At 51.4% G+C, this 27,976-nt stretch overlaps 2 protein-coding genes across 7 annotated transcripts in view; both read left to right on the top strand.

Moving 5' to 3' along the window:
- Positions 1 to 8,524, top strand: part of GPATCH8 (G-patch domain containing 8) — a 98,394-nt gene extending 89,870 nt beyond the window's left edge. For all 6 annotated transcript variants that reach the window (XM_060133238.1, XM_060133236.1, XM_060133241.1 and 3 more), the window contains one exon: positions 2,364 to 8,524. In XM_060133238.1, the coding sequence (XP_059989221.1) occupies positions 2,364 to 6,264 (3,901 nt within the window). In that variant the 3' untranslated portion in view covers positions 6,265 to 8,524. The remainder of the gene's footprint in view (positions 1 to 2,363) is intronic.
- A 4,691-nt stretch (positions 8,525 to 13,215) lies between these two features.
- Positions 13,216 to 26,311, top strand: ITGA2B (integrin subunit alpha 2b). The gene is made up of 30 exons (XM_060134453.1): positions 13,216 to 13,418; positions 14,964 to 15,085; positions 15,175 to 15,272; positions 15,380 to 15,545; positions 15,830 to 15,879; positions 15,957 to 16,002; positions 16,096 to 16,224; positions 16,574 to 16,621; positions 16,772 to 16,815; positions 16,951 to 17,004; positions 17,148 to 17,200; positions 17,405 to 17,616; positions 19,887 to 20,069; positions 20,324 to 20,369; positions 20,469 to 20,573; positions 20,663 to 20,718; positions 20,812 to 20,963; positions 21,116 to 21,241; positions 21,616 to 21,683; positions 21,841 to 21,988; positions 22,511 to 22,603; positions 22,874 to 22,953; positions 23,266 to 23,346; positions 23,469 to 23,565; positions 23,664 to 23,816; positions 23,918 to 24,034; positions 24,525 to 24,638; positions 24,856 to 24,957; positions 25,172 to 25,288; positions 26,062 to 26,311. The coding sequence occupies exons 1-30, from the start codon at positions 13,231 to 13,233 to the stop codon at positions 26,116 to 26,118; spliced, it is 3,105 nt and encodes a 1,034-aa protein (XP_059990436.1). The 5' UTR covers positions 13,216 to 13,230; the 3' UTR covers positions 26,119 to 26,311.
- The last annotated feature ends 1,665 nt before the right edge of the window (positions 26,312 to 27,976 follow it).

Here is a 27,976-nt window from a genome sequence, read left to right as displayed (position 1 = left end):
AGTGTTGTAACTGCCTTTTAAGTACTATAGAGTAGAGTTAGTACTAAACATTAAAACCTAGGAAATTCTATCTATTTATTTCTCTGCAGATTCCTGCCTTCTTGAGTGTTGTTTTTAATGTTCCTTCATGGTTCTTGATGATAAATTTGGGGCTGGTGTTTAGCCTTAGGTGGAATTTATCCCACCTAGGGCTGAATTTCCAAGCGACTAGACTTTGGGGACCCAGTCTTTGAGCATCTGAGAATTCATGAGGTATGTGCCTCAATCCGAAGGACCTACGTCCCTATGTTTGTTTTTAATGGCTGGCCAGTAACAAAGGAGGAACTGGTTACAGTGGAAGGAGAAACTGTGATTGTGGCTTTTAAAACTTTACAGCCAAGTTGGGGCCAGAGTTTCCAAGGTCATAGACTCTCTGGATTTTTGTCTCTGGATCCTTTTACTTATTTACTTTTCTTTTGTTTTGGAGGAAGGAAGAAGGGAAAGAACACATATAGTGTAAGTTTTAAAACAGAATTAACCCATGAGCTCTAATGTTGAGTTAAAATGCCTATTAAACTGGTTCTGATTCCTTCTTTGGCAGCTTTTCATGTAATAAACACATTCCTCTTGGACTTGTAGCAAGGGTACCTCCTTAAAAATATATATACTACCTCGGACTTCCCTGGTGGCACAGTGGTTAAGAATCCACCTGCCAATGCAGGGGACACGGGTTCGAGCCCTGGTCCAGGAAGATCCCACATGCCGCAGAGCAGCTAAGCCCGTGGGATAGGTTTTGTGACACAGTGAGAGTATCTCTTGCTACCCAGATCTTGTGGGTTCCATCCTGCAATAACAAGAGTTCAGATAGCAAAGGGGATACCATATTATCCAAATATATTTGGTCCCTGAGTTTAGGGCAGCTAATAGCTAGGGTTTAGATTAAAAAGACTTCATCCAAATAATTCTCTTCAGTTCTTGAGTTTGGCATGAGAGATACCTGTATAATCCACACACTGTAAAAATTTCAGATGTGACAGGAGTTTAAAACACTGGCTTTCAGGTTCCTTGGTGCTCCTGTTTTCAAAGCTGAGAAGGTCCTTGGTAGAATTATGATCATTGTATGGAATGCCCAGAAAGTATCACAAAACCAAAGCTAATGCTTGGGCATGGTGCCAGGAGATAGGCACAGGCTCTTAGTTTCTATAACAGACATACTAACCTAACCACAAACCATCATAGCATAGCACAGTGGAGGTTTCTGACTCTGTTCAACTCAGGGAATAGGCACTTTTTTTGTTGTTGTTGTTTGTTTGTTTGCGGTACACGGGGCTCTCACTGTTGTGGCCTCTCCTGTTGCGGAGCACAGGCTCCAGACGCACAGACTGAGCGGCCATGGCTCACGGGCCTAGCCGCTCCACGGCATGTGGGATCTTCCTGGACTGGGGCACGAACCCGTGTCCCCTGCATCGGCAGGCAGACTCTCAACCACTGCGCCACCAGGGAATCCCTAGGCACGTATTTAAAAACTGAAATTTGAAAGCACAGAAGAAATTGAGGGTTTTTTTTTTTGTTTTTTAGCTGTATGAAATACAGTTGATCCTTGAACAACGAGGTTAGGGGTGCCAGTGACCCCCAGCCCCCACACACACTCACACATCCACACAGTCAAAGATCTGTGTATAACTTTGTAGTCAACCCTCCGTATTTGTGTAGTCAACCCTCCGTATTTCCACATCCACGGATTCAACCAACCGCAGATTGTGTGATATGTATTGAAAAAAAAATCTGTGTATAAGTGGGCCCTCGCAGTTCAAACCTGCAAACCTGTATTCAAGGGTGAACTGTGCAACCTTTGTGAATAGATGTTCGGCCATATGTTTGATAGTAGGATGATACAATAAGAATTGAGAGTGGATACAGGACAGGTGGGCTGTACCAGACGGTAATGATAGTGTATTCGAATTGAGAGGTAAACCTCAGTTTTTATATTTTAGACAGCTAAGGAAGAAACAGCAGTAACTGGCTATCCTTGCGAATGTAGCTTGGTAGATTAGTAGTGTGAGACTTTGCCTAACCTCACTGAGGAAGTTCCTTTTGTTAGCACAGGGCTGGGGAATGACCACCACTCAGTGTCTTTTAAGATCTGCTTGTGATGAATGGTCAAGCATAAGGGATTAGTATCATATAAGAAGTATGAGGGACTTCCCTGGTGGTCCAGTGGTTAAGACTCCATGCTTCCTCTGCAGGGGGTGTGGATTTGATCCCTGGTCAGGGAACTAAGATCCTACATGCTGCGTGGGGAGGCCAAAAATAAAAAAAGAAGTATGAAATGTTCCCTAAACCTGTTTTTTTTTTGTTTTTCATTTTTCTAAACCATTGTGTAGTGCACCTGGAAGTGGTCCCATGTTCAGACCAACCACAGTGGCTGTAGATGAAGAAGGTGGAGATGATGATAAAGAAGAATCAGCGACAAACAGTGGCACAAGTGCCACTGCCACTTGTGGCCTGGGATCTGAATTCTCCACAGATAAAGGAGGCCCTTTCACTGCAGTACAAATCACTAATACCACTGGACAGGCACAGTCTCCTGGGCTAGTCTCTCAAGGCGTCAGCTTTGGCATTAAGAATAATCTGGGGACCCCATTGCAAAAACTGGGAGTGTCATTTTCCTTTGCCAAGAAGGCTCCTGTCAAACTCGAATCAATAGCATCAGTTTTCAAGGACCATGCAGAGGAAGGGACCTCTGAAGATGGAACAAAAGCTGATGAGAAGGGTACAGACCAAGGACTGCAGAAGGTGGGAGATTCCGATGGTAGCAGTAATCTCGATGGTAAAAAAGAGGATGAAGACCCTCAGGACGGAGGGTCCCTTGCCTCAACATTATCTAAGTTAAAAAGAATGAAGCGAGAAGAAGGAGCTGGGGCTACAGAGCCAGAGTATTACCACTACATCCCCCCAGCACACTGCAAAGTAAAACCTAATTTTCCTTTCCTACTCTTTATGAGAGCCAGTGAACAAATGGAAGGTGATAATAGTACACACCCAAAGAATGCCCTAGACAGCAAAAAAAGTAGTTCTCCCAAGCCTAAAGGCTGCATCAAGGTGGCAGCAAGCCAAGGAGCAGAAAAGACAGTTGGTGAAGTCTCTGAACAGCAGATGGAAACCAGTGTGGCTGAGCCCTCAGAGCCTGAAAGCAAAGCTGAGACAAAGAAGGCCTCAGGAGGGGATGTAAGTGAGCATAGTTTAGAGAGTCAGAGTCAGAAGGATTCAGAGATCCAAATGTGTGAGTCTAATCCTCCTAAAGAAATCTCTCAGGCCACTCCAGCAGGGAAAGAAAGCCAAGAGGGACCCAGACATCCTACTGGTCCCTTCTTTCCAGTTTTAAGCAAAGATGAAAGCACTGCCCTCCAGTGGCCATCAGAACTATTAATTTTCACGAAGGCAGAACCCTCCATTTCTTACAGTTGTAATCCTTTGTACTTTGACTTCAAGCTTTCAAGGAACAAAGATGCCAGAGCTAAAGGGACAGAAAAACCAAAGGATATAGGAGGCTCCTCAAAGGACCATCTCCAAAACCTTGATCCTAGTGAGCCAAATAAAAGCAAAGAGGAGGGAGAGAATGTAGAACATTCTTCAGGAGGCAGAATAGATGCACCTGCTCCAGGGTCTGCCTGTAGCGGCCTGAATAAGAAGGAGCCTGGGGGTAGCCATGGGTCAGAGACAGAAGACACAGGGAGAAGCCTTCCTAGCAAGAAAGAACGATCTGGGAAGTCCCACCGACACAAAAAGAAGAAGAAACACAAAAAATCCAGCAAACACAAACGGAAACACAAGCCTGACCCAGAAGAGAAAAGCTCTAAGGCAGAGTCTGGGGAGAAGTCTAAGAAGCGCAAGAAGCGAAAACGAAAGAAGAATAAGTCATCAGCCCCAGCAGATTCTGAACGGGGGCCCAAACCAGAACCCCCTGGTAGTGGTAGCCCTGCACCACCAAGAAGACGGCGGCGAGCCCAAGATGATTCCCAGCGGAGATCCATTCCAGCTGAAGAAGGGAGCAGTGGCAAGAAGGATGAAGGTGGAGGCGGTGGCAGCTCCCAAGATCATGGTGGGAGGAAACACAAAGGTGAACCTCCAACTTCATCCTGCCAGCAAAGAGCTAGCAGCAAACGGAGCAGCCGATCTAGCCATCGAAGTCGACCCAGTAGTGGAGATGAGGATAGTGATGATGCTTCATCACGCCGGCTGCACCAGAAGTCTCCATCCCAGTACAGTGAGGAGGAGGAGGAGGAAGAGGAGGAAGAAGAGTCGGGCAGTGAGCATTCCCGTAGCCGCTCACGGTCTGGCCGGCACCATTCCTCTCGCCGTTCCTCCCGGCGTTCTTACTCAAGTAGCTCAGATGCTTCTTCAGACCAGAGCTGCTATAGTAGACAACACAGTTACTCTGATGACAGCTATAGTGATTATAGTGACCGATCACGAAGGCACTCCAAGCGCTCCCACGACTCTGATGACTCAGACTATACCAGTTCCAAGCACCGGTCCAAGCGGCACAAATATTCATCTTCTGATGACGACTATAGCCTCAGTTGCAGCCAGTCCCGAAGCCGATCTCGGAGTCATACTAGGGAGCGCTCAAGATCCAGGGGCCGCAGCCGCAGCAGCAGTTGTAGTCGCAGCCGGAGCAAACGGAGAAGCCGCAGCACCACAGCCCACAGCTGGCAGCGGAGTCGGAGCTATAGCCGGGACCGCAGCTGCAGCACCCGGAGCCCTTCGCAGAGATCAGGCTCCAGGAAGGGATCGTGGGGTCACGAGAGCCCTGAGGAGAGGCGTTCTGGTCGTCGAGACTTCATTCGCTCTAAAATCTACCGCTCCCAGTCTCCCCACTATTTCCGATCAGGCCGGGGAGAAGGTTCCGGGGAGAAGAAGAAAGAAGATGGCAGAGGAGATGATGGTAAAGGGATAGGCCCACCCTCCCAGAACAGCAGCACTGGCCCAGGAAGAGGGTCAGAAGGTGACTGCAGCCCTGAAGACAAGAACTCTGTCACTGCCAAACTGCTACTGGAGAAGATCCAGTCAAGGAAAGTGGAGAGGAAACCCAGTGTGAGTGAGGAGGTGCTGGCCACCCCTAATAAAGCTGGGCTCAAGCTCAAGGACCCTCCACAAGGTTATTTTGGGCCCAAGCTCCCCCCTTCTCTTGGCAATAAGCCTGTCCTTCCACTGATAGGGAAGCTCCCAGCTACCCGAAAGCCCAACACCAAGAAATGTGAAGAGTCTGGCTTAGAAAGGGGGGAAGAGCAAGAGCAGTCAGAGACAGAAGAAGGGCCTCCAGGGAATAGTGATGCCCCATTTGGACATCAGTTCTCAGAGGAAACAGCTGGCCCCTTATCAGACCCACCCCCAGAAGAGCCAAAGTCTGAAGAAGCTACTGCTGATCACCCTGTGGCTCCGTTAGGCACCCCAGTGCACTCTGACTGCTATCCTGGGGACCCATCCATCTCCCATAACTACCTCCCTGACCCCAGTGATGGGGACACCCTCGAGTCCCTGGATAGTGGCAGTCAACCAGGCCCTGTGGAATCCAGCTTGCTGCCTATAGCGTCAGACCTTGAGCACTTCCCCAGTTATGCACCTCCCAGTGGGGAGCCTAGTATTGAGTCAGCTGATGGGGTTGAGGATGCTTCCCTAGCCCCACTGGAAAGCCAGCCCATCACCTTCACTCCCGAGGAGATGGAGAAGTACAGCAAGCTCCAGCAGGCCGCACAGCAACACATCCAGCAGCAGCTTCTGGCCAAGCAAGTAAAGGCCTTTCCCGCCTCGGCTGCCCTGGCCCCAGCCACTCCAGCCTTGCAGCCCATCCACATTCAGCAGCCGGCCACAGCCTCTGCCACCTCCATCACAACTGTTCAGCATGCCATCCTACAACATCATGCCGCAGCAGCTGCTGCTGCCATTGGCATTCACCCCCACCCTCATCCCCAGCCACTTGCCCAAGTACATCATATTCCCCAGCCCCACCTGACCCCCATTTCCTTGTCCCACCTCACTCACTCAATCATCCCTGGCCATCCTGCCACCTTTCTAGCTAGCCATCCCATCCATATTATTCCCGCCTCAGCCATCCATCCTGGGCCCTTTACCTTCCACCCTGTTCCACATGCTGCCCTCTACCCTACCCTACTTGCCCCCCGGCCTGCTGCAGCAGCTGCCACTGCCCTCCACCTTCACCCACTACTTCACCCCATCTTCTCAGGTCAGGACCTGCAGCACCCCCCCAGCCATGGAACATGAGTTGGGGGATAGGAGCCCAGGTAGGGCCAGGGAAGGTGACCCATAAATCTTCCCTTGGGGTGTTGAGCCATTAATACCAGCAAGTAGAAGCTGGAATGGGCAGTGTCTGACAGCCAAAGAATTGAGTTTTGGCTTGCAGGGGTGGTTTTAGATTTGAGGTTTGCTTTGGGTTTACTATCAGGGATTTTTTTCCCTTTTCCCCTTTCTGTTTGTCCCTCCCTCTCCTGTGTTTCTAAGCTTGGGAACACCAGTAAGTGCTGCCCACCCCTCTTTGGCAACATCTCCAAACTGTTGAGTTTAGATACTCCCCTCCTCTCTCTACTTTCTATCCTCTGCACTTGTCTATAAATTTTAAAACATTTTCCTCCTCTCTGGCTGGCGGGTTTTCCATCTGGTCCTGCCTTATCAGTGTCTTTGACCTTGGTGACCTTATTTATCCCGGGTGAAGTGGAAAGGGAGTCTGACCTGGAACCAGGTGCCACTCAGGCTGTCATTCGATCCACTTCCCACACAAACAGCCACACATTTGGCACTGTTGTCCTCGTGTCCCTCATCCCAGAAGAGGCATCTGCATATCCCAGAAAAGAAGATCCTATCGTGAATAGAAGCTATGCGGAACATAGAGTCACCCATGTGCTTCCCCAGAGAGGAGCTCATGTGTCTGAAGGGTGTATTTTCTTCTGTCATGTTGATGTTTCCTTCTTAATTTATAGGATTTTTTAATGTAAAAAATTGCACTGAACTCTATAAACGTAAATGCTGCTTTTTGTAGCTCATATAAAAAGGTTCCATATTTGTAGTATACTGCAATAATATTTTTTACATCCAGCTCTTTAAGTGATCCTTGTTCTGGTGGCTTTGTGTAAATATGTTTGCCCTAGTTGAATTAAGAAACTTTAAAGGTTATAAAATGAAAACAAAAAAATAAAGTATTTGTTTTCTGCTAGATGCAAAAATGACTAAGCATGTATATTTTATCAAGCTCATGTATTTTTTGAAGTTATGACCTATAAAAATGTTAAAACAGAAAAAGGAACGTTGTTTAACATTCTTTGCAGAGACAAAATTTGCAGTAAGTGGTGCCCCCAGCACTAGAATTTTTGAACTAATGGGCAGCAGTCAGCTGGGGGTGCCAGAGGGATACTCAGTTCCGACAGAGTCTCCCTCACGTGCTTTGCTGTTTTATACGGAGAAACAGGTGCACCCCACAGAGGAGGAGAGAGATTCAAGAGCTTTATTGTCTGGAAGCAGTGAGATTCAGTATGATTGTCCTGGGGGATTCCTGGGTTTCAGGGGTGCCTGTCCCAGGCAGTCCATTTGCCTTCCTAGTACTTAGCCCCCTCTGACAAAATTTTTTAATGTGCCTTTTGGGTTGGCTAGAAACTGAAGTAGAAGTAGACTGGAGGATGATAGAGTTGGGACAGTTTTTCCTCCTCCACTTACTGGGAGGTGAGCACATTTATAGATTCTGCAGATTGTTTTGCTTCATTGTTTCCATGCCTTCTACCCAGCTTAGTTTAAGCAGTAAAGATACCTTTTTTTTTTCTCCCATGACACTTATCAGGGGAAGTACCACCTCAATTCCTCTTCCTCCTCTTCTTGCGTTTCACCTGGCTCTCAGACCTAGTTAATACACTGACCCAAAGGTGTTTATATTGTAGGTCTCATCTTCTTTGGTGTAGTTAGTACTTCCCTGTTTGGCATATCCCTGCCTATTCCTGTGGCTAGAATTGGTTGGGTGGTCACCTGACAGGAAAAACAAGCCCTTATGTGGGCCAGGGCTCTGTTCTGCCTTTCTTCTTCAATTTCCAAAAGAGAAAGGCTTTGAGTTAATGACAAGCAAGTGCTGGGCAAACAAGACTCTTGACTGAGCCTTCTGCCTGTTCAGTGCTCCTCATCTGATTCAGAAGCATCGCTTTTTTGATAACTAGCACTGGAAAATGAAATCATCTGTTTGAAGTGAAGGGACTCATTTTTCTTTGCTTTCAGCCCATGTAAATATTTAAATAATACAGTATTAACATTTTTGTGCTGCTTCCCATTAGCTTGTAGATTGAGCCATACTCTGGCTGCCTCTCTGCCTTCCTGGAGGCAGTTTCCTTTAATTTCCAGAATAGTGATTTTAAAACTAAAAAGAAAAATAACCTATCCTTACTTACAAGCATAACAGATTGTATTTAACTTTATCACATATGATAGAGATATATATGCTGTAAAATTAGGGAAAGGAACTTTCTAATAAACCAATGATTTGTGGAAACTTAGAGTCTGTCGTGATTGTTGCCCCATCCACTCAAGTGGGGAAGGGGTGGAGGGAGTTATGGTTTACAAATAATATCTTGTTTGAAGTGATCATAGATTCTTATGAACCATATGATGTTTAGACTGTGCTTCTCAAAGCTCAGTCTGCCCAAGTAGAGGGGAAAGCTTATGCTGTGGGAGGAAGTAAGGGTTAAGTTTCTCTCAGTCTTATGGAGGTGTCTTGGAATGTGCACCTCCTTTCCACCCTTCCCCAGATTATTTTTTTTTTTTTTTTTTTTTTTTTTTTTTTGCCTTGCTGAGCTGCATGCGGAGTCTTAGTTCCCGGACCAGGGATTGAACCCGTGCCCCCTGCAGTGGAAGCGAGGAGTCATAACCACTGGACCACCAGGGAAGTCCCCCAGATTCTCTTCTATTTCTATCCTTTTGCTCATTTTAGATGTACAATCTGTGTGTAGTAGAATGTATGGCAAATAGGTGCTCACTAAATGTGTTTGGAATTTCTAGCTTTGATTTTTGGGATTTTGGATGGACTTCAGGGCAATTGAGATGAGTCACCTGCCTGGCCTTTGCCCTCCAGATGGAGTTTTGTATACCAGAACCAGTCCTGAATTATTCTCCTCGACCCTTTAATACCACTACAGTGCTTGAGAGCTACCTGGTAAAAGGAAGTATGTCCTAATTGTTACTGAGCAGATAAAAGCCTCTATCTACTCTTCTGTATGGAAAAGTCTCAAAAGGCAGGGAAAGTTCAGCATTAAAAGCTAACCATAGATCTGTAGTGATAAATTAGTTTCCTCTCTTCCTCAACCTTCAGGAAGGAACAGTACATGGTCTATTTCTTTCCTACTCTCATACAGCTGTGTTCTCCCCTTGACAAAAGAGTAGCTATTCAACTTGAACCTTGGGTTGGATGCTCAGATCTATTTCTCTAAAATAGAAAAATCCCTGCCCTAAAAAGATGAAAATGAAAAGTGGGAATTCCCGGGAGGTCAGTGTTTAGGACTCGGCGCTTTCACTGTGGTGGCCCAGGTTCAGTCCCTGGTCAGGGAACTAAAATCCCACAGGCCACGTGGCACGGCCAAAATAAAGAAAATGAAAAATGATTTTTTGAGCAGGCAAGGTGTCAGCGAAAGATGCAGACACGTGTGGAGAGTATGCTGTGTGAAGGTATGTGCAGCTGCCTGATTCCAGTAGGGGTTCTATCTGTCTCAGCTGCCTGGGCTTGCAACATGGAAGTACTCCCTCTTCAACACCCTCAGTGACTAATTCAGGCCTTGTGAACCCTTTCCATTCTTGTTTGCCAGGGATACCTTCACCTCCCCCTTATCTCGTGTCTGAATTATTGCAGCATTTTCCTGGCTGGCCTCCCTGACTCTAGGATCTAAGTCCCTGTCCCATGTAAGCTTACTGGCTTTTCAGAATCAGGGTGCAGTTCATTTTGTACTCATTGCTTCCCAGTAAAATTGTAAGCTCTGAGAGGGAGGGACTGATTCTTATACTTCCTTTTTTCTCTTAATCCCTTAGAATGTTTTATGTAGAGTTGAACACATAGTAAAATTTTGATTATGTGTTCAAGAAAGAAAAACAAAGTAAAATACCACTAGTAACAGGATTATGCATCAGGATTTAGCAAGGAAACATCAAAGATGAAGATTTTTCTGTATATCCTCCACACTACCAAGCTCAGTGCCAGGCACATAGTAGAAGTTCAATAATTTTTGACTTTATGAAGCCGTAGCATTCATTGAGAAATTCTAGGACTCAGGCTGATGGAACGGGAAACTGACAGCAATGTGTCAGCACTCCTCTGCCTACTATCAACCCAGCTCTGACCCCAAAGGAACACCCAACAAGGAATACAATCTTTATTAAATACCAAACTCTCCTTTCCCAAATCTGATCCTACCTGTTTCCAATTTCAGTTAATGATACTACAGTCCTACCAGCCAGCCACCAAAGCTTTGAATTACTTTTGACACCTCCCTACTACACAAAGGAGAGAGCAGAGATTACACATCCAGTTACTGATGTAACTGGATGTGTTATCTCTGCTCTCTCCTTTGTTCCTGCCACCAGTACCCTGGTTCAGGCCTCATCACCTTTAACTGAGAGGATGGTAGATGCCACCCATCTGATCTTCCCACTAAGTCCTGCCTTTTCCAGTTCCTTCTCTCCATAGGCAGCTAGTGTAATCCAGACTGGTGCACAATTGATCATGTATCTTATTCCCTGACTTAAAAAATCTTTATGATTCTCCATCTCCTATGTATTAAAGTTCAAATTCCTTAAGATATTCAAGGACCTCCAGTGATTAGACCCCAGCCTTCCATTCCACTCTCATGCCCCAGTCCTCCCCTTTAGACACCCTATGTTGACTACTTGCCTTTCTCTATAACTGACCTCTACGTCCATCTGCTGCTCTCTTTGGTTATGTTATTTCCTATGTCTAAAAACCCCTTCATTCTCTTATTTCTTTATTGGCTGAGTCGGGTCTTAGTTGCGGCACTCTGGATCTTTCCTTGCAGCACTCGGGCTTCTCTCTAGCTGTGGCGTGTGGGCTCCAGAGCGTGTGGACTCTAGTTGTGGCCCACGTGGGCTCAGTAGTTGCGGCACTCGGGCTTAGTTGCCCCGCAGCATGTAGGATCTTAGTTCCCCAACCAGGGATCGAGCCGGCGTCCCCTGCATTGCAAGACGGATTCTTAACCACTGGACCACCAGGGAAGTCCCCCTCTTCATTCTCTGACAAAAGGCAATGTAGTGCAATGGTTAAGAACATGAATTCAGACACGAATGTCTTTGACTCCTAGTTTTGCCACTCATTGGCTGTGTAAACTTGGGCTATTTACCTAAAACTCTGTGCCACAGTTTTTGCATTTATAAAATGGGCATAATAGTACTTATTTCATAGGGTTGTTATGATGGAGCAAATAAATGACTTCAGCTAGGCATCATCTCTACCTTTTTCAAGGCATCCTTTACTATCCCTCCACTGCAGTTATATGTGTTCATGTCTTAACTCCCTCTGGACTAAGTTTTTTAAGGATCCTTGACAGTTATCTTTGTATCTCTTCCCACTCAATGCCTTGAACAGAATGAGAATTTATTAAAAATGTTAGTGAAATGTGAGTTAATTTTGGGCTATACAGTATACACCAGTAATACAATACCACTCAGATGAGGACAGTAGGAGGGTGGAAGGTAAGTATATGACTGAGTTGAGTATTATGTGCCTGCCATGAGCTTGGCACTGGGAATTCAGCAGTGAAGAAGGCCCAGACTAAAGTTCAAGGAGCTTCTAACCTAGAAAGGGATAAGATTTTGTGCTGTGTGCTAAGGTGGTGAAGTATGAGGGCAAGGGAGGTGCTGAAGGGGTTCCAGAATGGCCCGGGTAGTTGGGCAGGGTAAGATGATGGTTAAGTTTGATCAGAAAATACAGAGCAAAAGGAAATGTGACTGTGTTCTTTACCCCTAGCAGATCTCTTGAATTTCCTTCCTGACAACATGCTTTTTGGGGAAGACATGAGATGCCAATAAGACTTGGCACTCCTCCTCCTCTGAGCATCCATAGAAAATGATCTTTCTGCTCAAAATTATTTCTTTTCTTTCCACTCTGTGAGCCTGCGTTTGCTTCTTCCATCCTCAGTGCCTGCTTCTATTCAGTCTGTCTGTCAGCAACGCCTACAATATGTTGGGCTCTTGGCTAGGGGCTGCAGAAAGGAACCTCACTCTCAAGGGATTCATGGACAAAATCCAGTGAACAGACCATGACTGAACGGTGTGATTGGTGCTGTGCCCATGTGTGTTAACCGCAGAGTACCAGCCTGAGGAGTTGGGGGAGGCAGCCCCTAGGCAATGACCCCACTAGAATCAAGTCTTAATGATTGGACAAAAGCTCTTGTCACCCAAGAAAGAGTGAGGCCTGCCTTCAATTGAACAACTGGTGCAAATCTCAGAGCTTGTGAGCCAGAACACCCTGGAATGACTCCACTTTATCCCCATCTCCTTTCCCCTTCAGCCAAGAGCCATTTGCCACCCCTCCCCCAGCACTGGCTGCATTGCTGTGGCCACATTAAGACTTGGCCCCAGATGGACGATGAGTGAGGAAGCTGTTGTACCAATACGGCTGAGTGAAGCTGCCGAAGGCCCTAGAAGGAGGAAGTGGATAAGTGCCTTATCCAAAAGGATACAGCAGCCTCAGGTCTTATCAGGGGGCAGGAGCTTCCTCACTCCTTCCCCCACCTCTGACCAAGTCACAATGTGCCTCGGCAGTGCAGGCAGCTGTGTGGGGGGAGGAGGAACTATAGAACTGGGGGCTAGAGTGGAGGTGTACAGACCAGCTGGTTCATGATTGCACTATCCCAAGCAGGAAGCAATGGTGGCTTAGACTAGCATGGTGGTAGTGGAAATGGGGTGAAGATTCAAGAGACATAGTTGAAAGGCAGAACCAACAGGACTTGATGATAAAATACTCTCAAAAAAAGGGAGGAGTCGACTTTCAGCCATAAGCATCCACCCCCCAGAGTGGCCTCACCCCCTTCCTGGCAATCCTAGAAACCGTATGGGTCCAGGACCTAGAGCCCTTTACTCTGTCTACTACTCAGCAAGTGGGTTTCAGTTTGATAAGAAAAGACTTCCTGTGGTGGAACTGAAAGGAAGAGGAAGGAGCTAACCCATTCCTGCCTAGGAGGTTGTGGGAGAAGGAAGATGGCCAGAGCTTTGTGTCCACTTCATGCCCTCTGGCTTCTGGAGTGGGTGCAGCTGCTCTTGGGACCCGGTGCTGCACCTCCAACCTGGGCCTTGAACCTGGACCCGGTGCGACTCACCTTCTACACAGGCCCCAATGGCAGCTACTTTGGGTTTTCATTGGACTTCTACAAGGACAGCCGTGGGAGGTGAGCCTTGGGGGACTCCCCCACCATCACTGCATCTCTGGGTCTTGAGTTCCCCATTTGTGATAGAGGTTGAGCAAAGCGATTTCTAGGGTCTATTCGGGCTGAGTTCTTGTTAGGAATACTGGGGAGGGACTAGCTCAGGTGAAGTTGTCAACGAGAGGCAGCACTGGGGAGCTGGGCAGAGCAAGGACAAAGGGAAGACAAAAGTTGATCCTTTATTTTTTCCCCAAGGGTCAGTTTTATGACCCACTCCACCCTCATCCTTTTGAAATACAGAGAGGAGCACATGTCTTAAATTGACTTGCAGAACTATGAAATTGTCTATCCACACACCCCCCACCTTGCTTTTCTATTCCAACCCCCTCATCCCCATAAAAATTATAGATAATTGAAAAGAAGCAATAGGGCATTCATGGTTGGGATGGATCAGGCTGCAAAATCAGACAGCTAAGATTAGAGTCCTGGCTCTTCCTCTTGATAGGAACTACCCTGAGCTAGTTACTTATTGAAGTGGACACTAATGTCCAGCTTCAGGGAGCGGCAATGGCAGATGGCCTTCAAGTATCAGCCTCTTGGGAAATTTCCTCTGCTGAAGAGAGCCACCTCCCCCAAAGCTCCCCCACTTCCAAATGTGGCCTAGGAACAATGACTGATCGATGAGGAGTGTGGAGAGAGGGGAAAGGTAAAGGTCCGGCTCTCTCACCTCAACTCCAGACAGTTCAGAAGGGTCCTTCTAGCTCCAGAGTTCCCAGGGCATTAGCCCATGGCTGTTACTGGGCCTGAATCTCAGCTCCGCTCCCTCCTCTGCCCACTCGTGCTTCTTTCCCCTCCTTTCCACAGATATTGGTCTCATGGGCATTACTTAAACATTCTGCAGACTAAAAAAAAAAAAATTATAGCATTTTTTCGAGCACTTGTTATGTATTATTTGGGTGGCACTGTGCTGAATGCTCCTCTTACGTTTATTTCATTTACTTCTGACAGCATTTATTGGTTGGTATTGTCCACCTTTTATATACGGTACAGCTGTGATTTGAACCTAGATCTACTAGAGTCCTCAGAGGTGTCAGCACCCCACCACCCACTTTAGAGGTGACCACTAGCTTAATTCTTCGCCGTTAAAACTCACCCTCAGGAACGGATCTGATAACAGTTCAGACAGACATATTAGGGTGCATATAAACCCATGACTTTTGGCGGCAGGTGTTGGGGAATGTAGTTGTGTAAAGAGTTTAGGAGGTCTCTAAAGGCAAGGATATCAAACCCCTGGTGTTCAAATCGAACCAGATAGTTATGATCTCAGTTTTACCCTTAATTCCGCGGGTTGCTGTGGGCATATGATTTCCCTCGCTGGAAGACAGTTTCACTGACCATAAAATGAAAAGACTGGCCTCTATGGTCTGTGAGGTTTCATTGAGGAAAAGATGACCCAGGGACCCCGCCCCGCCAAGGCACACTGCCCTCCCGGGTAGTGCTCCCAGCGCGGGCACTGGGGAATGCGGTACGCCGGAATCCGCGCAGCGCTCACCTAGCTTTCTTATGCAGCGTGTCCATCGTGGTGGGCGCCCCACGGACCCTGGGCCGCAGCCAGGAGGAGACAGGCGGCGTTTTCCTGTGCCCCTGGAAGGCCGAGGGCGACCAGTGTACCTCGCTGCCCTTCGACCTCAGTGAGTCTCGCACAAGGAGGGAAAGGGAGGGGCTACAGGGAGAGCGGACAGCTGGGCTTCAGCACCCCACCCCTTCTTGTGCCCTCCAGATGATGAGACGCGAAGCGCAGGCACCCAAACTTTCCAAACCTTCAAGGCCCGTCAAGGACTAGGGGCGTCGGTCGTTAGTTGGAGCGACATCGTTGTGGTGGGCGCTACGGGACTGGGCTCAGGGAGCAGACAGAGGGCGGGGACACGTGGAGGAGGGGAACCCGAGTCCCGCCCCTTCCCCACTCTCCTGTGGCCCTGCTTCAGGCCTGCGCCCCCTGGCAGCACTGGAACGTCCTGGAAAAGGCCGAGGAGGCTGAGAAGACGCCCGTAGGTGGATGCTTCGTGGCTCAGCTGCAGAACAGCGGCCGCGCAGAGTACTCACCCTGCCGGGCCAACATCATGAGCCGGGTTTACCAGAAAAATTACTTCAGTGAGCTCTGCTCTCCGTTTTGGCTCCGCCCACTCGCGGTGGTTTAGCCCCACCCTTAATCTGATCCTTCCCTCCCACCAGCTCCCCCAAACCCTGCTTTCAGCCTGGCATCGCCCAGTGACCCAGCTCCTGGCTCCACCCCGCACGCCCCCGGCCCGGGAGCCGTTTAAAGGCCACGCCACCGTATTACCCCGGGGCCCCGCCCCCATATGACTCCACCTCCCGGCCCCGCCCAGGCCCCAGGGCCTGCTTCTTCACAGACCCTTCCTTCTTGCCTCCTCTAGGCGGAGACAAGCGCTACTGTGAAGCCGGCTTCAGCTCCGTGGTCACTCAGGCGAGTAAGGATCATAAACGGCGTGGGGGGAGGCTCCCAAACAGGAACCCCTCTCACCTCCAGGGCTTCCTTTTCAGGCTGGGGAGCTGGTGCTTGGGGCCCCTGGCGGCTACTATTTCCTAGGTACGTGCCCATCCGTACACCTCCCTCCCTTCTCTCGGCCTGGGTAGACCCCAGGCGTCTGGGGCCCCACATCAGCTGTCCCTCGCTCCCTAGGTCTCCTGGCGCGGGCTCCAATTGCCGATATCCTCTCGAGTTACCGCCCGGGCACCCTCTTGTGGCACGTGCCCACCCAGCAGCTCACCTTCGACTACAGCCACCCAGAGTACTTCGACGGCTACCGGGGTAACCCTGGCACCTCCCTTCGAGGCTTCCCAGCACTCTAAGTGTCACCGCCGGTCACGTCCTGCCCCTGTGGGGACTCCCCCTTGCCAACCCTGGCTGGCCAGCTCCAGCGCTAAGGCGTCCCCATCCTCTGCCCCCGCAGCTCCCCTTCCCCACCCTCTGCAGACCGCCCAGCTCCCATACACCCCACCTCGACCTCCCGCCCTGGATTCGCTTCACGGCCTAGGGCAGGTCTCGGTGGCCTCGATTTTCCCGTCTACACAATGCAGGATTTAGACAGAGTCTCCTCCCTCCCGGCCCCCTCCTTGCTTCACCCTCCCGGAAAGGCTAATTCGCACTGTGTCTTCAGGGTACTCGGTGGCTGTAGGCGACTTCGACGGGAATCCAAACACTACAGGCAAGAAATTCGCTTAGGGGCGGGGGTTGGGGAAGCCCGGGAAAGAGCACCTCCAAGACCCGCGCCGAAATCTCCCTGGGATGAGGAATGGCGGGCGGGAGGCGGGTAGAGATTCCAAGGACCTCACTGGCTGGGCTCGGCTCTCCCCAGAGTTTGTCGTCGGTGCCCCTACCTGGAGCTGGACCCTGGGAGCGGTGAGTGCCCTCTGCCCACCGCTCAGTGTCCCGAAGGCCCTGACTTTACTCTTCAGCCTGATACCCCCAACCTAAATTTCCTGCCCTTCTGCGGCGGGGGCGACAATGACGCGCTCCTGTGCGTTGTCCGCGCAGGTGGAAATTTTGAGCTCGTACCACCAGACGCTGCACCGGCTGCATGGAGAGCAGGTGGGGGTCGGGTCCCCTTGTGGGGTGGCCAAGGCTGGGGGATTGAGACCCTAGAATATTCCTCGGGACATGGTGGGGGCAAAGTCCAAGAGAGGGTACCGAGTCCGGGGACAGAAAGTAAGGTGCGGCCGGGCTTCCTGCAGATGGCTTCGTATTTCGGGCACTCAGTGGCCGTCACTGACGTCAACAGGGACGGGTGAGAAGCTGGGCGCCCCCACCCCTACCCAGTTGGGTCCCAAATTACCAGAGGCGTTGACTGCCCTCGGTCTCCTCCTTTCCTAGCCCTCACTCCCACGTGACCACCGAGGGCAGCGGGAAGGCGAGGGTGGGCGAGATTGGGCTCTGGCCCGCAGCGTCCCCCTAGCCCCCCTCCCCACATAACCACCCGTCGGGCCTGCAGGAGGCATGACCTCTTGGTGGGCGCGCCACTGTACATGGAGAGCCGTGCTGACCGCAAGCTGGCCGAGGTGGGGCGCGTGTACTTGTTCCTGCAGACTCGAGGCCCTCACGCGCTGGGCGCCCCCAGCCTCCTGCTGACCGGCACGCAGCTCTATGGGCGATTTGGCTCAGCCATCGCGCCTCTGGGCGACCTCAACCGGGATGGCTACAACGGTAAGGGATGAGAGGAGCCCCACTTGCTACACAGGGGTTTACAGCCACAGTGATCATGGATTTGACCCGAGGGCAGCAGGAGCCAGGAAGGGCTTTGAGCAGGAGAGAGTTAAAGGAGACTCAGTGGAGTTTGTTTGCATTAGTCCAGGCAAAAGGTGGTGACCACCCAGATGTGGGCTTTGGCAGCGGAGTTAGAGATGAAGGTGGTTTCAAGATATTTACTACTTAGATTATTAGGACTTGATGGGTGAATGGATGTGGGGCTAAGAGAGAGAGAAGTTGGGTGGGTGATGGTTCTCTTCACTGCCTGGAACTCAAGCCATGCAACAAGTCTGGGGTGAGATCAGCAATTCAGCTCTGGACTTGTTTGATTTTTTTTTTTTTTTTTTTTTTTGGCTGTGCCGTGTGGCTCGCGGGATCTTAGTTCCCTGACCAGGGATTGAACCCGGGCCTCTGGCAGTGAGAGCATCGGGTCCTAACCACTGGACTGCCAGGGAATTCTCTGTACTTGTTTGATCTTGAAGGGCTTGGGAGCATTAGGCAGACGTATCCAGAGAACATCTGGGTGTGGCTTCCCCCACTTCCAGCAGAGAGGTCTGAGCGGGAGATAGGGGATTGGGGAGAGTCAATGAGCTCCTGGGAGCTTGCGAAGTGTGAAGAGGCCCAGGACAGAGCCCTAGGGAGCAAGAGCACTTAGGGGACTCCCAGAGAAAGTGAGTCTGGAAAGGAGACAGAGGAATGTTCAGAGAGGTAGGAGGGAAACCAGGAGATCTGATAGCCCAGAACTCAAAGGAAGAGTGCTTTAAGCCGGAGGAAGTTGGGTCAGTGACTCCAGATGCTGCTGAGAGGTACAATTAGATGGGGCTGGAGAAGTAAGTATTCATGGGCTTTAACAAGAAGGAGGTCATTGGTGACAGTGACAAGAACCGATTCAGGGCTGGGTAGGGACCAAAGCCAGAATGCCAGGAGACAAGGTATGAATGGAGGGGAAGAACTGATGGCAGCCAGGGTAGACCACTCTTTCAACCAGTTTGTGAACGGAAAAAGAGAAAGGTGATTACTGAAAGGAGATGAGGGTCGAGGGAAGGTTATTTTAATTTCAAAGAATATGGAGTAAGTTGAATGTGGAGGAAAATGATCTTATGGGGAAATGGGGGCATGCAGTGAGCTGGAGGAGGGTCCCTGCAATGCCTGAGGGAGGCAGGGGTGGGATGCTCAGCCCAGTGGCAGGTGTAGGAGGGACACCTATTCCAGGGTCAAATGGGGAGGGGAGGAAAAAGTGGGTGTGGAGTTATAACACAACAGTTGGGCTGCTTCTCTTTGTGAATGAAGTGGGGGGCTAGGAGCTTGACTGAGTGGAGAAGGTTTGAAACAGGTGCTGAGCAGAAAACGCCAAGGGACTGCTGGGCAGCACCAAGGTCCCTAGTGAAGGCTGGAGGTCAGGAATTCATGGTGCTCCATATGGTGGGGTCTGGCCAGGCTTGCCCAGGACTGGCAATGGGGCAGGATGGCTGAGGATACAGTGAGGGTGACTGAATGATCAGAAAATAAATGAAGAGATGAGGAAGCCAAAGGTCAGGAGACAGTGGAGGCCCAGGGCCTGAGGACGAGACTGGTCTGATGGTCTATTTGGATGAATTCTGTGTACCTCGATCAGAAAAATCAATAAAGATTTTTAAAAGAAAACAACTGCACAGGAAACATAGCATAAAGTCAGAAGACCAAGGAAAGACAATGACAACATATATATCAAAGATTTTAGTTGCTGTCACATGCGAAGAATTCTTACAGATTAATAAGATTATGATGATTATTAAACTTTCAAGAGTGATCTTAAAAGTTATTAGTGATGACGAGCCCATGGTATGACTGTGGATTTGCATGGTGGGAGTGGAATGGGGTGAAGACCCCCAGGTGAAGAAGGGGCAAATATTTAATAGGTCTTGGTTACTTAATCTTCTGGGACTCTATTTTCTCATCTAAAATGGGAATAATAATGCCTAATTTTCAGGATTCAGTGAAATCACGTCATTATATTTTCCTCAATAGATAGTGAGGGCTGTTATTGTTTTTACAATAATCGGACTTGATGGGTCTCCCTCCTACCCAATTGTAAACTCCTGGAGGGCGGGGCAGCTCTCTCCTTGACCCAGACCTCTGCATTCCTCTCCTGGTCCCCTGGAGTCTGCCTAGAGAAGGAGCTCAGGAAAGTTTTACATCTGGAGAGACTGGATAACAAACAGCCACCCCCTTTCTGTTGCTCCTTACAGATGTTGCTGTGGCCGCCCCCTATGGGGGTCCCAGCGGTCGAGGCCAAGTGTCGGTGTTCCTGGGTCAGAGTGAGGGACTTAACTCACACCCTTCCCAGGTCCTGGACAGCCCCTTCCCCACAGGCTCTGGCTTTGGCTTCTCCCTTCGAGGTGCCACAGACATCGATGACAATGGATACCCAGGTGCCCCTGGACTGCCTCCAGCTAGACAGGAAGGGCTCTTGGGCATTAGCTGGAGATGCTGAGACACAGCCAGGGGCTTGAACCTGACCTGGTGCCCGACTGAGAGCTCTGACCTGTCTGTGGGGCTGGGGGGCCAGAACAAACCTTCTATGGGGGTGGTAGTGTGGGGAAGTGCTGGGAAGATGAGGTGAGGACGCCATATCCCCTCTAATTAACAATTCTGACACCTCCCTTCCTTCCCACAATGTCCATAGACCTGCTGGTGGGAGCTTACGGGGCCAACAAGGTGGTTGTGTACAGGTGAGCACTGACTCCAGGGGCGGGGAGAGGGAGGACCCACACCATCAGAGGAGACTAGGCCAGGCGGGGCCACAAGGCAAGCTTCCTGCATCCCACCAGGGCTCAGCCGGTGGTGATGGCCACTGTCCAGCTGCTGGTGCAAGATTCGCTGAATCCTGCTGTGAAGAATTGTGTCCTGCCCCTGACCGAGACACCAGTGAGCTGGTGAGGAGACAGAGGACGGGGGCCAGGCAGGATCTGGGACCTCAGTGTGGGGACCCTATAGCCCCTGAGCCCCATTCACATCTTTGCAGCTTTAACATCCAGATGTGTGTGGGAGCCACTGGACACAACGTTCCCAAGAAGCTGCGTGAGTGGCACCATGGGGACAGGAGGGAGGTGGACCTGGGCTCCCCTGGAGGCTGGCCGGGGAGACCCTGACTCTCCCTGCTTGCCCGGCCAGACCTAAATGCTGAGCTGCAGCTGGACCGGCAGAAGCCCCGCCAGGGCCGGCGGGTGCTACTGCTGGCCTCTCAACAGGCGAGCACCGTCCTGGGCCTGGATCTGAGCGGAAGGCACGGCCCCACCTGCCACACCACCAAGGCCTTCCTCCGAGTATGCCCGGCTGGGAATGGGCAAGGCTGGGTGTGCAGAGCCTGTTCATCCAGCCCTGGGGCATTGGGCTGGGTGCTGCACGGGGTGGTCAGGGAGACACACGTATGAGGGTACATAGTAGCAAGATGGCCTGACTCTTGCCCCCTCACTAGGATGAGGCCGACTTCCGGGACAAGCTGAGCCCCATCGTGCTCAGCCTCAATGTGTCCCTGCAGCCTGAGAAGGATGGACTAGCCCCTGCTCTCATGTTGCACGGAGACACCCACATCCAGGAACAGGTAGGGGTGGGCAGGTGCAGGCAAGGGAGGTGGAGGACCCCTCCACCCAGAAAGTCAGGGTTAGGGTTAGTGTCCAAATCATATTGTGAACACCTCTAATCTCTGATGTTACTCTCAACCCTGCTGAAAACCCCCAAATCTCAATATCCCCTATACCCTCATGTAAACCCCAAATGTCGATGTCACCTCTAAACTCTGATATAAACCCGTAAACCCTGATGTCATTATCAAAGCCCTGACATCATCCCAAACCCTGATGCAAACCCCCAAGCTCTGACGTCATCTCCAACCTCCTTTTCCTTCTCAGACCTTCTAATTCCCTAAGCCCTGATGTGCCCCCAAACTTACCCACACACCTGATGTGCCCCCTCTAGACCCGCATCATTCTGGACTGTGGGGAAGACGACCTGTGTGTGCCACAGCTCCAGCTCACTGCCAGCGTGTGAGGAGACCGCCCGCTCTACCCAACCCTGGCCCTGTCTACCCCTATGACACCCCCTCCCCACCTGGCTCCTGATACTCTGTCCTCAGCCCCTCTCCTCCTCCCAGACCCTGGGCTTGGACCCAGCCTCCTCAGCTTTACTCCTTTCTCCCCACAGGACAGGCTCCCCGCTCCTCATTGGAGCCGATAACGTGCTGGAGCTGCAGATGGAAGCGGCCAACGAGGGTGAGGGAGCCTACGAGGCCGAGCTGGCCGTGCACCTGCCTCCAGGCGCACACTACATGCGGGCCCTCAGCAACATCGAGGTGAGGCCCCCACCCCGGGGCACAGTCGGGGACCTGGAAGGTGCAGGAGCCTTGATTCTCATCTCCCATCTGAGAGCTCCCACTTCTCTTATGCCTTCCTTTAAAAGCTGTGATTTTTTTTTTCTTTTTAATTCGGAAGAGAACATTTGCTAATAGCAAAAAATTCAAGAACTCAATTATAAAACCCAAACCAAAAATGGCTCAGGAAATAAATGTTAACAGGAACCTCTGTTAACATTTGGTGAATTTCCTTTCAGTCTTTTTTCAGCATCAACACTTTATTTACTTTATTGACGTAGTTTATAATAATGGGGTTATACTCCATGTAATGCTTTGTGGGTTTTATTTCCAAAAAACAAAAATCATTAAAAAGAATAAGGTGCTGCAGTAATACATAAAGTGGAATGTGACAGTCCTTGAACTCCCACCCTGGCATCCTCCTCTCCCTGACTTTCCAAGGGAGCTTAACTATATATGGGATGCTCTGTAACCATCTTCGTTCTCGGGACTGCCTCTCTGAAGGGCTTTGAGAGGATCATCTGTAACCAGAAGAGGGAGAATGAGACCAAGGTGGTGCTGTGTGAGCTGGGCAACCCCATGAAGAGGAACGCCCAGGTGAGGCCGCCCAGTCCTGGGTGCTGGGTCTCCTCCACCAGGGGTTCATAGACAGCTGGGTTTTAGGGGCTGGGTTTGGAGTCAGATGGCTCCAGGCTAGAATCCTGGTCCTCCCACTCCCTAGCTGTGTGTTCTTGGGTGAGTGACACCCTTTCTGAGTGGGCTTCTGAACAAAATGGAGGTAATAATGGTGACCTTGGAGGATGAGGTCCACAGGCCACATTCAGAGTGGGCATTTGGGCAGTGACTTTGGCTCTCCCCATGTCTCAGATAGGAATCACGATGTTAGTGAGTGTGGGGAACCTGGAAGAGGCTGGGGAGCACGTGTCCTTCCGGCTGCAGATCAGGAGGTACTAGACTGGGAAGCACTCCATTTCCCTATCTGATCTCCACACAGAGACCCTCAGACACCCTCCATACATAAGGGTCTTCTGGGATGCCTGCTCTTTAGACTTCCCTCTTCCCTTTCTTCCTCAGAGACTTGTTTCTGAGTTTTGGAGCCCTAGAGGAAGTTCTTGTCTAGGTCTAACTTTAGTGTGGCATGCTGTTTGTGGAGTCAGCTCTTCCTGAGACCTCTGAAATTCTGGCCCAGCCCCAGAGAGTCCTCGTGTTCACGGGCCTGGTGTCCCTGATCTGTCTCTCCTCATCCCCCTCCCTTACAGCAAGAACAGCCAGAATCCAAACAGTGAGATGGTGATGCTGGCTGTGCCAGTTCGGGCAGAGGCCCATGTGGAGCTGAGAGGGTGAGAGGCCAGGGATGGAAAAGGGAGCTGGTAGGCACCGCCCTAAGGTTCCGGGGTCCTGGGCAAAGCCCCCGGCCAAGTCAGGGGATCAAGCTCACTCTGGGAGTGTCGGGCCCCTGCAGGAACTCCTTTCCAGCCTCCCTGGTGGTGGCAGCAGAAGAAAGCAAGAGAGAGAACGGCTCGGACAGCTGGGGCCCCAAAGTGGAGCACACCTACGAGGTAGGGAGGAGCCTCCGCGCCCCAGGCTGGAGTGGGCGGGCCCCAGGGGCCGGGCTAGGTGCCGAGCCTCCTAACATCCTGCCGCCACCACCCGCCAGCTCCACAACAACGGCCCTGGTGCTGTAAACGGCCTCCGCCTCAACCTCCGCCTCCCCGGCCAGTCCCAGCCCTCCGACCTTCTCTACATCCTGGATATACAGCCCCGGGGAGGCCTTCAATGCTCCCCACAACCATCTCCCAACCCCCTCAAGGTGAGAGCCTGGGTGAGTCCTCAGCCCAACAAACAGGGCCCCTCTAGGAGGGCTGGGAGATGGGCAGAGTGTCGGACCTGATGGCCTCTTTGCCTCCTCAGCTGGACTGGGGGCTGCCCACCTCCAGCCCTTCCCAGGCCTATCACAAGCGGGACCGCAGACAGGCGCTCCTGCCGGAGCAGGAGCAGCCCTCGAGGCTTCAAGGTCCAGTTTTTGTGGTGAGCAGGCTCTGTGGTCTCCAGCTGCGGCCTCCCTGGCGCCCAGGGGCAGAGGGGATGGGAGGCAGGGACGGAGAGGGGCGGGGGGTGTGATGTAGGCCTCGTGTGGGCCACCGTGGTCCCACAGAGTCCTCCAAGTGAATAGGAAGGCTTGTGCTGGGCTTGTGTCTGGGGCAGGGTGGGGGGCGCTTGCATATTTTAAGGTTTCCAGTACATTGAAGAAAATGAATAAACGCCAAAGCAGGTTTACAGAAAGGCTGGGTATTGAACGCTGTGTGATTGACCCACTTCTTTCCTCCCTCTCCCTGCGTCTCCGGGACTGTGGGAGCAATCTCATTCAGAGATAACGTCCCAAGCTTGAATCTGAGTCCCTTCCCGAGGAGAAGGCCCGGCCTGAGCTCCCTGACCCCCCAGCCCCCTCTGTCTTGGGTCCTACGGTGAGAGGGTGATGGGTCAGGAGGGGCTGGGGACCAATGACACATCCCCTCAGAGCTGCGATTCGGCGCCCTGTACTGTGGTGCAGTGTGAGCTGCAGGAGATGGCGCGCGGGCAGCGGGTCATGGTCACGGTGCTGGCCTTCCTGTCGCTGCCCAGCCTCCGAAAGGTGGGCCGGGATGCGGGCGGGCGGGGCCCTCTGGAGGCGGGCACTGAGTGTGTTGGGGGAGGGCGGGGCTTCGGGGGCGGGAGAGAGTGAGGGCAGAGTTTACTTTGGAGGGGACGGGGTTAGGCTGGGGGCAGATCTCCCCAGAGGGGAGTCTGGGGCCGGTACTCCCGCAACCAATAGGCCTCGTGTAAATGGCTTTCACCGCCACCCCATCCAGAGGCCCCTGGATCAGTTTGTGCTGCAGTCGCACGCTTGGTTCAACGTCTCCTCCCTTCCCTACGCCGTGCCCGCCCTCAGCCTGCCCAGCGGGGAAGCTCTGGTGAGTGTGGAAGGATGGTGGCAGAAAGGGCTCCCGCGGGTCTCCCATTGGCCTTCCCCTGTGTCCCTGCCCAGCAGGATGGGGGCGGGGCCTCCCTGGGTCTGCGGGCTGGGACAAGTAGGTGGCTTAGCTGGGGGTCACCAGCCCTGCAAGTTTGAGTCTTTGGGAAGGTCTGCATCCCGGTGACTGAGGAGACCCGCGGGTCTGCCCTCAGGTGCAGACACAGCTGCTTCGGGTCTTGGAGGAGAGAGACATGCCGATCTGGTGGGTGCTGCTAGGCGTGCTGGGTGGCCTGCTGTTGCTCACGTTCCTGGTCCTGGCCATGTGGAAGGTGAGGCGGGAAGGGAGGGTGGGTTTCGGGGGGGGGGAACCCCGCAGGGAGGCAGAGGGAGATGGTGGCCCACGTAGGTGCCCCAGGGTCCATCTGATCTCCGTCTCCACTATTAGAATGTCACTCTCTAGAGGACCTCTTCCCGGGCACAGATCCCTGGGAGAGGTGGCACCTGAAAAAACTCTAAGGCCTCTAGACCCATTCCCTCTGAGGGCAGGAGTCCCAGGGAATGAGCCCTGCCTTCAGGAATCCATTGGCCACCGAGAAGGACAGGGTTCACCTCCGCCCTGCTCTGTCCTCTCCCCCCGCCCCGACTGAGGTGGGAGACCCAGGTCAGATCCAGACCCCGCTTCCTGCTCCTTGTGAGGCCCTGCTGGGTCACTCCCTCCTCTGCGCCCGGACAACATGTGAGCCGTTCTCAAACTCACGTGTCCAAACCCTGGAAAGCCATAGTGCTTTTAGGGAAAACCACACATTAGACTTATAATAATCAAATATATACCATCACACACTTGAGTCATATAGAGACATAATCATCAGTACTTAAGAAAAATTCAGGCAAGAAGAAACAAAACATTAAAAAAAATTTTGTTACCTGCATTCTCTCTAAATGGGGAAAGGCCTCCATTTGATCGTATAGTGGGGTTTGTGTTCTGTGCTGGTCCAGGACGAGGACCTCGTGACGGGCTGGTTTCCAGCATACATCCTCCACTGCTGCTCTGGGGCCTAAAGATCACCTTTACACCCTGTCCCCGGCCCCTGTGCACCCCCAGGTTGGCTTCTTCAAGCGGAATCGGCCACCCTTACAAGAAGATGACGAAGAGGAGTGATGAGCCCATGCATCTCTGTCCTAGCAGGAAGGCTGGGGGTGATGCCTGCTCTGTCCCTTCTTCTCCAGCAAGTACCCCCAGCTCTGGTCACCCATGGGTTGGAGCTGTTTCATGGCGGCTCCTGATTCCCTTCCCCCCCCATCAGAGCCAGGTCAGCCCTTTCCTGCTGCCTAATAAAGAGGTTGAGTCCCAACCCCCAGCATGATGCCTCCTCTTGGGGTCAGAGGAGGAGAGGGGGCCTGAGGTGACGTTGGGATGGGGAATCTAGGGCTGGCAGAAATGAGAGCAGAGAGGGTCTCTGCCAGGGCAAAGGGTGCGAATTACTGTCTTTGGGGAGTGTCAGGGAGTAGAGAGTGGGGGTGGAACAAGGGAGAAAGGGTGGCAAAGCCTCCAAGTGAGACTGGAGGGGGGTGGGGTGTCAGGGTGACTGGGTGGGATGGGGGTTGGGAGCATCGAGAAGGCAGGCTGCGTCCCTGGTGGGTGGCTTTAAACAATATTTTTTCCATGATTTTGAGGGAATCAAACCTCAAGATGATCTGAGATTTGGGGAAATAACACACTGTCCCCACTCATAAAAGAGGGTGCCTAAAGCTGTACTCAGAGTGAGGAGGGGCGGAAGGAGACTGAGTAGCCCTCAGTCTGAGGAAGGCAGAGTCACGGCAGGGACGGAGAGCAGGCATTGCTCTCCGGCCACCTGCTGTTTGCTGTTCCTTCTTCCCCGCCAAGGGGAAGCGTCTTCAGTTAGGAACAAGGGCACAGGTGGGGAGCTCACAGGAGGGCTGGGAGTGGAAGACAGCTGTCCCACCGCAGAGACTGGAGTCAGCGGATAGAGGTGGGGGGTCCTCTTGGAGACCTGAGAGGTTGTTGGTTCATGAGTTCAATATTTATTGAGCACCATGGACCTGGTACTGTTCCAGTGCTGGGGTGGAGCAGTGGACAAAACAAGGTCCCTGAGCTCATGGAATTTACATTCAACCAGGAGTAAAGAATAAACAGATTAATGTATGGTCAGTGGCAGTCAATGCTGGGAGTTGAAATAAAGATAAGGAGATAGTGATCAAATTCAGTGGGTGTTGGGAGAGGGCTGACATTTTAGGGAGAGTAGTCAGGGAAGGTCTCTCTAATGAGGTGAGCAGAGAGATGAATGAATGAAGCAGGCAGCTGGAGGGAATAAAGTGTTCTAGACAGAAAGAGCAGCCAATGAAGAGGCCTGAAGTGGGAGCAGGCTTGATGTATTCAAGTAAAAGAAAGGAGGCCCCTGGGCTGGAGGCAGGAGAGGGGTCCGGACGAGGTCAGGGGTGGGGGCAGGGAGGCAGCACCTTGTGGCTGTGGCCATGGGGAAGACTTTGGACTTGATGCTAAGTGTTGGGGGAAGCCACTGATATACAGACTTACCTCACAAGAGCTGCTGGTATTTGATTTTACCCAAAGGGGTAAAAGGTAAATTCTGAAAAGAAGAGAACAATTTGACATCCATGCATGGCAAGTTCCAGAACAGGTTTCTAGTTGTGTGACTGTGACCATTTAGGAAAAGAGTAAGCTGTGATCCTTGAACACCAGCCAAACTCCCTCTCCCCTCCACCATTGTAATTGGATGGCCCCAGACAATTTATCTTGATCCAGCAAAGCATTTGGCATTTGTCCTTATAAACAAGACAGAAATGTGAGCTGAATGATAGAGACTCAGATTTAAAACCGAACAATTTTGATAAAGCTGAAGGAGATCTCTATGGGGGTGTCCCAAAGCTCCGTCCTTCCGCTGCCTGTGATTGTCATGAGTCCCTTGAATGGAGGCAGCGAAGCTGCTCTTCACCCTGCAGATGGCTCCGGGCTGAGAGGCGGCTCCAATACAATGGGT

Source organism: Lagenorhynchus albirostris, chromosome 20, assembly GCF_949774975.1.
Source record: "Lagenorhynchus albirostris chromosome 20, mLagAlb1.1, whole genome shotgun sequence".
Classification (NCBI taxonomy): domain Eukaryota; kingdom Metazoa; phylum Chordata; class Mammalia; order Artiodactyla; family Delphinidae; genus Lagenorhynchus; species Lagenorhynchus albirostris.
The sequence above is the reverse complement of the archived record's forward strand: the minus strand, read 5'-3'. Positions and strand labels throughout refer to the sequence as shown.